Source organism: Paramisgurnus dabryanus, chromosome 12 (assembly GCF_030506205.2).
Source record: "Paramisgurnus dabryanus chromosome 12, PD_genome_1.1, whole genome shotgun sequence".
NCBI classification, from domain to species: domain Eukaryota; kingdom Metazoa; phylum Chordata; class Actinopteri; order Cypriniformes; family Cobitidae; genus Paramisgurnus; species Paramisgurnus dabryanus.
The window spans coordinates 11,340,639-11,350,570 of NC_133348.1; the positions used below are offsets into that span (position 1 = coordinate 11,340,639).

At 38.9% G+C, this 9,932-nt stretch overlaps 1 protein-coding gene across 2 annotated transcripts; it reads left to right on the forward strand.

The window, feature by feature from the left end:
- Positions 1–4,149: 4,149 nt before the first annotated feature.
- On the forward strand, positions 4,150–9,581 carry gpr6 (G protein-coupled receptor 6). 2 transcript variants are annotated; one of them, XM_065256452.1, is made up of 2 exons: positions 4,150–4,251; positions 8,248–9,581. In XM_065256452.1, exon 2 carries the CDS (start codon positions 8,263–8,265, stop codon positions 9,259–9,261), a length of 999 nt encoding a protein of 332 aa, XP_065112524.1. In that variant the 5' UTR covers positions 4,150–4,251; positions 8,248–8,262; the 3' UTR covers positions 9,262–9,581. The 2 variants fall into 2 exon arrangements, with proteins under 2 accessions (XP_065112524.1, XP_065112525.1); XM_065256453.2 differs by lacking the exon at positions 4,150–4,251 and adding an exon at positions 7,240–7,668.
- The last annotated feature ends 351 nt before the right edge of the window (positions 9,582–9,932 follow it).

Genomic DNA, 9,932 nt, shown 5'->3' on the forward strand with positions numbered 1-9,932 from the left:
TAAAAGCATTCTTTATAACTATTGGCCCATATTGATAGGATAGCATCTTGCAGTTGATGGAGATTTGTGGGATGCACATCCAGGCATGAAGCTCCCGTTCCACCACATCCCAAAGATGCTCTATTGGGTTGAGATTTGGTGACTGTGGGGGCCATTTTAGTACAGTGAACTCATTGTCATGTTCAAGAAACCAATTTGAAATTATTCAAACTTTGTGACATTATCCTGCTGGAAGTAGCCATCAGAGGATGAGTACATGGTGGTCATAAAGAGATGGACATGTTCAGAAACAATGCTCAGGTAGGCCGTGGCATTTAAACGATGCCCAATTGACACTAAGGGGCCTAAAGTGTGCTAAGAAAACATCCCCCACACCATTACACCACCACCAGCAGCCTGCACAGTGGTAACAAGGCATGATGGATCCATGTTCTCATTCGGTTTATGCCAAATTCTGACTCTACCATCTGAATGTCTCAACAGAAATCGAGACGCATTAGACCAGGCAACATTTTTCCAGTCTTCAACCGTCCAATTTTGTTGGGCTCATGCAAATTGTAGCCTCTTTTTCCTATTTGTAGTGGAGATGATTGGTACCCGGTGGGGTCTTCTGCTGTTGTAGCCCATCCGCCTCAAGGTTGTGCGTGTTGTGGCTTCAAAAATGCTTTGCTGCATACCACGGTTGTAACGAGTGGTTATTTCAGTCAAAGTTGCTCTTCTATCAGCTTGAATCAGTCGGCCCATTCTCCTCTGACCTCTAGCATCAACAAGGCATTTTCGCCCACAGGACTGACGCATACTGGATGTTTTTCCCTTTTCACACCATTCTTTGTAAACCCTAGAAATGGTTGTGTGTGGAAATCCCAGTAACTGAGCAGATTGTGAAATACTCAGACCGGCCCGTCTGGCACCAACAACCATGCCACACTCAAAATTGCTTAAATCACCTTTCTTTCCCATTCTGACACTCAGTTTGGAGTTAAGGAGATTGTCTTGACCAGGACCACACCCCTAAATGCATTGAAGCAACTACCATGTGATTGGTTGATTAGATAATTGCATTAATGAGAAATTGAACGAAGAAGGTGTTCCTAATAATCCTTTAGGTGAGTATGCATATGTGTGTGCGTGTGTGTGTGTTTATATAAACATAGTTATTATACACAGTACACACACATATATGATGTAAGCAGAAACTTTTATCTGCAAATAGAAGTCACCAGCCGTCATTGTTACTGAGATATTCCATGTAATAACCTTGCCATGTGGCAGCTAGCCCCGGTGTCTCCTACAGAGTCTTTCCTCTGTTTCTTGTTGTTTTATTATGAGCTACTTGTTTTTTATTTATTAATATCAGTGTTTACTTGTGTTTGGAAAAGTCTGAAAACTCCTCACCTTTTCGATCGTCTCTATCTCTCTCTCTCTATCTATCTGTCTATATATATCTCTGTCTCTCTCTCTCTCTCTACTGTGTCTCGTTTCTTCGTCCATGTGCCTCGTGAATTTGGATCCAGTGCACAAGCGAGTATAGAAATGAGTCACATGTCTGTGAGCAGCAGCAGGTGCTCGTGCACACATACGGTCAGACAGTCAGTCAAGTGCTGATGATTATAAGCCATTTTAAAACTCGATTAATCTCCGGACATTAATGAGACGCTGATGGAAAATATGGCATTTTCCTTTTTTTGGGATGTGTGTGTCACTCTTGAATAGTTCAAGCGCTGACAAAAATAGTCTGAGTAAAATGTTTTTAAGTTTTAAAGATATCACGAGTAGTCTTTGGCTTTTGGTTTTGCTTCAGTTTGTTTCTGGTTGATTCTCTTTGATGTATGTGTTTTGTCTAAATACAATGTTTCACTGTCCTTCACTGTCATTGGTGAATTATTATTTTGGGTGTTTTTATAGTACTTTACATCATGTAAGATAGAGAGAGATACTATTATTGATTATACCACGGGTCTGCTGTATTCTGATTGGCTGATAATGTTCCGTGGGTATGCATTAATTTCTGATAACCGCACACTTAACTTGTAAAATGTATTAAAAATAGGCACCAGAGCAATGTTTGTGGTAACTGTGGCATAAGAGGAATAATTGACTCCGGTCCTTTGAATTTTTTGAAAATAATGCACACACTTCGTGCCGCATTGCACCTTGGGTGTGCATTATTTTCTTATAATTCAATGGCCCGTCGTCAATTATTCCTTACATATATCCTCCTGCAGTATCTTTTATGAGAACTAATTTGACTTAAAGCTTTAATCTTCTCATCTCTAATTCTGTAAGTTTATGTTGTGATATTGACCACTCAATAAAATATTATTAACTGTGACTTTATAGTTATTTGTAAAACCATGAAATCAGAAGCTGTTATAATGCATTATTTATACACAAGCGTTATTGAAAGTTTCCATTGATTTAGTAAAACATTTCTTTTTATTTGCATTGTTTACTATTCAGTCTTTCTCACCTTCACTCCTCTTTTTTTTGGCATTCTTCTAATGATGTGTTTTCCTCAGCTGTGTCAGACTCAGTGCACGTATCCACGCTGGTTTCTAGGATACTGGAAGAGAAAAAGATGATAAGAGATACGACGAGCAGCTGTGTATCTGGATGAGCTGAAGTGTAGCCGGATACCAACAGCGGCATAAACATTCAACATCAAACCTCTAGAAACTGACCAAAGGTAAATAATAGGATAAGACCTCAATGACCAGACTTTTAAAACTAAAGGCAATACAAAGGTTCTTCACAGCGATGCCATAAAAGAACCAGTTTTGGTTAAAGGTGCCAAAGAACGCCTGAATACTAAATTAGACACTATTGCTAATGCAGTCTGTTAGCTTAGAGAACTGGTGGGTTTCACTAGGATGTGACGAGATGTAAAGCTGGGTATCATCCGCATAGCAGTGAAAACTTATGTTATGTTTCCTGATAATGTCTCCTAGAGGTAACATATATAACGAGAATAGGATAGGGCCTAAAACTGATCCCTGTGGTACGCCGTATTTAACCGGGGAGTGATATGACTCTTCCTCATTTACATAAACAAAGTGATATCAATTGGTTAGATACTGATGCCAACATAGTTTTCTAGTCTTCTAGTACTTTTTTCCAGGTCTGCGTCGCGCGTGCACACGTCAGCGCAGCTTTCCATGTATATTTGGAAATGGTGGATGGTCGCGTTCGACATGTACACAATACAAATTATTACTCTACCAGGCCGTCAGGGCAGCACTGATTTGGTGAAATTTACAGTACATTAAAACATTTAGGATAGGTAAAGAAAAGTTCCCGATCCACCATTGCACACACATTTTAGCACAAACCACAAGAAAACAAAGAACAGAAATCAAACATTATGGAGGCAAAAATGCTCTACAGTTTCTGTCCTTGGATGAAGTAAAAAAGAAAAAACGATAGTGTGTGTGCAAATGCTTTCAATTTCCTTTGTACTGTATAATTGTTTATAGTGTAGTGTCCTGTCTAAATATTTTCATGTGCATGCGCAGTTGTACGCGGACTGTACACACAATGTCTGCGGCAATCGGACCATCCGCGCGGATGACTGCAGACACTCCTGATGACGAAAATGACGTCATGTTTTTTATATCTTTCTCTAAATACTCAAAGAATATGTAAAATCATGAATCAGACCATTGGTGCTCTTTAAGATATTGTGGTATTACTTTGGAATTATGACATGTATTGGGATACGTTTTTCAATTTAAATGGCCAGGATTCATTGTATTTATATTACACATTACACTATTTAGGCATTTAAAGCCAATAACATACCATTCTTTTATTATATAATAATATACACTTGTTTAAAAACTACTGCTTCATACTTTCCTAAATTGAGCAGACTTCTGATTCATTCTTTTTGCAGACAATTAAACAGACAGAAAAGGCATCACTGAATGTTTTTTTTTGCAGGAATTAATTTCAGAATAGCTTTTTGCTTTCCTCTCTTACTCTGCATTTAATTTTTTTATTTATTTCATGTATAAAATCTCTCTGTATCTTTGTACACACATTCAGGTTCTTCTGCTCCGATAGGAACGTCCTGTAAATTACCTTTCATAAGAGTAACAGTGAGACAGAGGCAGATGGACTCCAGGACGAGCACTGTTGCTTTATGAAAGTAGAAAGGACTGAAGGTGCTGTTTTCATTAATATTTCACAGGATGAGCTGATCTGAGACCTGTGAACAGGACATTTACCTCATGGGCGCTATTGGAAACTCAGGTTAGTGTAATGTTTCATCAACTGAAACACTTTCACAGCTTTTGCAGATCTGTGGCAGTTAAATCCCTTACAGAAAAGTAGTACTGATCGCAAAGTACTTGTACCATGTTATCAAAAGTTAACAATTTTCATCTCCATAACGTCCACTTACATATTCTTTGATGAGTATCCAAAGCAACTAGTTTAAATTCATTTTGAAAGCAGGACTGTGGGCTGAAGTGACATTAAGATGTGTGTTTGACCTTGCAGTAAACCTGTGACTTTCTTATCAAACTTAATGACTGGTAAATGTGCAGTTTTGTTTCACTAAATGGTTGATTATGTAAGTACAGGTACATTTGCACTGCGTCCGAATCCGCCTACTATTCAAAATACAGTAGGCATAAAGTATCCAGATGATCTATTACTTCAAACAAGATTTTGAGATGTGCATTCGATGGACACTTTACTATCCCGTGAGCCCCCGGGAGACGAGTCATCCAATAAAGACGGAGAAGAAAGAGAGGCGTCGTCTTTTATAAAAACGTCAGAAAGCGGTAACACGGCTCTACACTGTAAACATTTTTTTTAGAAATACAGTATTACTGGGTATTACTAGCAACTAGCTGCCAGTAACTTACTGTAGATTTTACATTTATGTTATTTACTGGCAATAGTTTGTTCAAAGTTAAATGAACATGAAACATTTTCAATCTTTATCTTCTACAGTAAGTTACTGGCAACCATGAACAACTGTTGGAAATATTGCACTTGTTTAAAAGCATCCAAATTAACAATTCACCTGTATCATGTGAGGTTAACATGGCAAATGTAGTATATCAGAATTTCATTCACACTAACCATATACATACTACACATATAGACATACTGTATTAAAAGTCGATGAGTATGTACTTCATATAAATGCACTACAAAATATGACTTTCTTACATAGTATTTTGATCTTGTTTTTAGTACAAATATCTGAAATTTCTTAAATCAAGATGTATTATTAAATCAAGCAAAAATATCTGCCAAAGGGGTGAAAAAACTTTCTTGACTTAAGTGTTTACACTGCAAAAAATGATGTTCAAGAAAATATTTTCTTAGTATTTTTGTCTTGTTTTCAGTAAAAATTCTTAAACTAAAATGCTTTTTCTTGATGAGTAAAATGAAAATAAGAAAGGAAATAAGTCTAGTTGTTAGAGCAAAAATACCAAATTTAAGTTATTTTATTCATAAAACAAGCAAAAAAATCTACCAATGGGGTAAGAAAATGTATCTTGAAATTTTTTTATTGTATTTAAGAAAAATTTTCACGATTTTTTTGCTTACCCCATTGGCAGATTTTTTTGCTTGTTTTATGAACAAAATAAATTAAATTTGATATTTTTGCTCTAACAACTAGACTTATTTTCTTGGGTTGTTTTGCTCATCAAGAAAAAGCATCTTCATTTAAGAATTTTTGATATTTTTACTGAAAACAAGACAAAAATACTGAGAATTTTTTTCTTTAAAATCATTTTTTGCAGTGTAAGAAAAAAGTAAACTTATTTTTCAAGATTTTTCACCCCATTGGCAGATATATTTTTTTCTTGTTTTAAGCACAAATTCACTTAAATTGTATATTTTTTGTCTTAAAATTAGACTTATTTTCTTAAGTCATTTTGCTCATCAAGAAAAATACATCTTGATTTAAGACATTTTTTAGATATCTGTACTGAAAACAAGACAAAAATACTTTCAAGTTATTCAAAGGACCGGAGTCAATTATTCTGCTTATACCACAGACATTGCTCTGGTGGATATTTTTAAGAAGCCAAAAATAATCTGTTAAATTGTTCTTTGATATTTACATAGAAGGTATGTAACTTTATTAAGTGCAAAAATTATCAAGAAATGTTTTTAAATGTCCATTTACAACCCTAGGATTTCTCCTTTGAATTAAATTATTATTAGCTTATTTGAAAGGGTTATGAATAATAATGTTGAGCTCTGCTCTGATTGGCTGTTTCTCAGAGCAGCTCCTTCAGTAGCTCTGTGTGTGTGTAAACAGATCTTATGTTTGAGTCTATCTGTCATGAACTCTGTTCTGTGTTCCCCTGTGTATGTCTCTTATTTTGAAGTTCTGTCTGTGTCTGCCATGTTTTGTAGTTCTTTGTAGTTCTTTTGTTTCATTGGTCTGCGTGCTGATTGTTCCCCCAGGTGTTTCATTTGTTACATTTACCAGTGTATTTAACCGCAGTGTTTGCCTTGTCTGATGTCGGTGATTGTTAACTGTATGTTAGTGTAATGCTCTGTTTTCTCTGTCTCTGTGGTCACCCATGCCTGTTTTTGGATTATGTTTTGTACCTGTTTGTTTGAATTTACTTTTATAAAATATACTGGACTTGGATCCTCTGCCATTGACTGCTTAATGCACCAGCATTACAGTATCAGACAAAGCAGCCTGATCTCACAAATTTCCATGTTACAGTCCCAGAATATTTTGCTCAGTTATCCGTGTCATTGTCACGGATCTCTGCATTTTTCCCTGTCCGTACCACGGACTTTCTATTCCGTGTCAGTTTCACGTAGGCCCCGTGGTATAACAATATAACATTTTCTGTAAAAGGTTCTTGAAAATCATTATTTCCTGTTTTGTGGTAATTCTGTTACAGTCAAACTATTTTATCAAGCTACAGTGTTGACAATGTATAACAGAACTGACAGTCAACACTGAGAATCACGCACGCACACACAAATACATGCGTGACTGTCAACACTATTACTCTACCTTGGTAACGGAATTGACATAACTAATTCATAGAAAATTAAATCATGATTTTCAGCTATACAAGACACTTTTAAATGAAAATATTATATTGTTATGGCCTGTTACATCTTGTTCTTATTTTATCTCACTGTCATTGTGTTTCATAACAAATCAAGCAGCAAAAAAAAACGCTTCTAAAAGTTTGTCTTAGTTTCAGTCTTGCAGTTACTTTTGTTCTTTGTTCATGAACTTTCGTTGTCAAATGTCTGTCCATGTGAAAGTGCGCTTTAATAACTACACACACAACTTGTGTTTTGTTGTCAAATTTCCGACTGTGCACATTTTGTAGTTGACGTTTAGTTCTTAGCAGAAAACCAATGGCAACAATTCAACTGTAGGTCAGTGATGCTCATTATGTTCATAAGGATCTTGCTCGGTTGAGAGGCGATGGCTTGCTGACGTCATAGGGGTTTATTAGCGGTAGCTCGGACCCACACGCGGCAGTCACTCACAGCCCCCGCGCGATCACCACACGTGCGTGTCTAATGCCTCCGCTGCCGTACCGCGCCAGACCCGCGACTCATGTCCGGGAATCAAAGCAGGAATAAGGGATTCACTGAAGAAGAACAGACGAGACAGTTTCACCATCTCAAAGGTCCGGTTTCCATCATATGAATGACGAGGTACGACATTTGTTTACATGACAAACATAAGAAATGAGACTTTTGAATCTGTTTACGCACAAACCGAAAGCGCGTAATTCAGCACCGCGGAGAGCTCCGATTGCGCATCGCCGTTTCTTCCTAAATGAATGTTTCTTTCTTTCTTTTTCTCCGCGCAATGTGATTAAGTTAACTTATATTAATGCTTAATATCATTTTAAACATGAAATAAACTGATTTAAGTCCGCACAGTGGTTTCTGTTTTTATTTCCATCCACACAGGAAGACAGATTGCAATTTATCCAGATCATATACTAAACAATGTCTTGTTTATATGAAAGTGTAACTTTTAGAAAAGAATTATGCGCTCTAAAACAACGCGTATTTGATATAAATCACCGAAAGCGCACTTTTTTTCAGAACCATGGACAGGGAAAATAGTTTTTCCTAAAACAGATTCGTATTTGTCCATCAACACGTGTTTATTTTAAATGATGAAAGCACTAAATTCATATGGTTTAGATCTTATTTGAACGGTAAAGTCTGGTTTGTTAAGAGTGCTGACTGCATGGAGCTCATATATGCTTTTCATCTCTCCAGGTCGGTTTCTGAGAAATGAACGAGAGCGCAGCCACCAACGAGAGCAGCGCGGGCTCGCCGCCTTCCTTGTGGCTGGACTCCGAAGAGTTTGACGGCAACCAGAGCATCGCGCTGTCCTCGGCTGGTCTCGCATTCCACGTGAACCCGTGGGACATCATGCTGTGCCTCTCCGGCACCGTCATCGCCTGCGAGAACGCCATCGTTGTGGCCATCATCGTCTACACGCCGAGCTTGCGGAACCCCATGTTCGTCCTGATCGGTAGTCTCGCGACCGCCGACCTCCTCGCGGGGATGGGATTAATTTTAAACTTTGCGTTCCAGTACTTGATCTCCTCCGAGACCATCAGCCTTATCACGGTCGGTTTTCTGGTGGCCTCCTTCACAGCCTCCATCAGCAGCTTGCTGGCCATCACGGTGGACCGCTACCTGTCTCTTTACAACGCCTTGACGTACTTTTCGGAAAAGACGCTCCAGTACGTGCACCTCATGCTCGTGGGCAGCTGGGGCGCGTCTCTGTGCCTCGGCCTGTTGCCCGTGTTGGGTTGGAACTGCTTGGACGACGCGTCCACCTGCAGCATCGTGCGCCCGCTGAAGCGCACCAACCTCACCCTGCTGGCCACGTCCTTTTTCATCATCTTCATCCTCATGCTAACCCTGTACTTTAAAATCTGCAAGATAGTGTGCCGTCACGCGCACCAGATCGCCCTCCAGCAGCACTTCTTCACCACGTCGCACTACGTGGCCACCAAGAAAGGGGTCTCCACGCTCGCCATCATCCTGGGCACCTTCGGGGCGAGCTGGCTCCCCTTCGCCATTTATTGTTTGGTCGGACAGCGCGAGTATCCTCCGGTGTACACGTACGCCACGCTGCTGCCCGCGACCTACAACTCCATGATCAATCCCATCATTTACGCATATAGGAACACGGAGATCCAACGCTCCATATGTGTGCTCTTCTGCGGCTGCTTTCACACCAACGGCTCGTATCGCTCCAGGTCTCCCAGCGAGGTGTAGCTCTACACACGTGGGCTTTTTGAAACTCTTACACGTGCTAAAGTATGGACACGATTGTCGCGCAATTGCACTTTAATAAGACTCTGGAGCGCGACCGTGCGTCTCCAAACGCTGTGAACAAGACGAACCGCAACGTATCACGTGGGGAATGTATATTTATATTATTTATGATGACCCAAATGTTGCACTTTATTGTACAGTACTAGATGCCAAAGCAGTATTGCGTAGGCCTGCGTCTTTGGAGAGTTCGTGTGTGATGGGTTTTATAACTCCTCATGTTGTACCTGACTGTACGTTTTTTACGTAACAATGAACACAAATAAAACAAGAGCTGAAACTACACCTGAGCTGTTGTTTTATTGCATTTGTCTGCAAGTATGAATGTGGTTGCATAATGCACTTTGTTTTTCTTTTGTGTGTTTTCCACTTTATAGCTGTCATAACATGATCATATTTGATCAAAGCAGATGCATTTGCACTTTCAAATTTAATGGAGGCTCACAAAATGATTTGCCCAATGCCTTATATGAAACAATACATACGATGCACACTACGATAAGTAAAATAGCTGCAGTTTGTCTACATTAAATAAAATAAAGTACACAAATGCCAATTAGTATAGTTGTTATGTGACCTTTAACCAACTTAAAGCCACTAAAGGCAATGAATAT

Coding starts and splice junctions, on each gene's coding strand:
- gpr6 (XM_065256452.1), top strand. CDS start 8,263: ATGAACGAGAGCGCAGCCACCAACGAGAGCAGCGCGGGCTCGCCGCCT.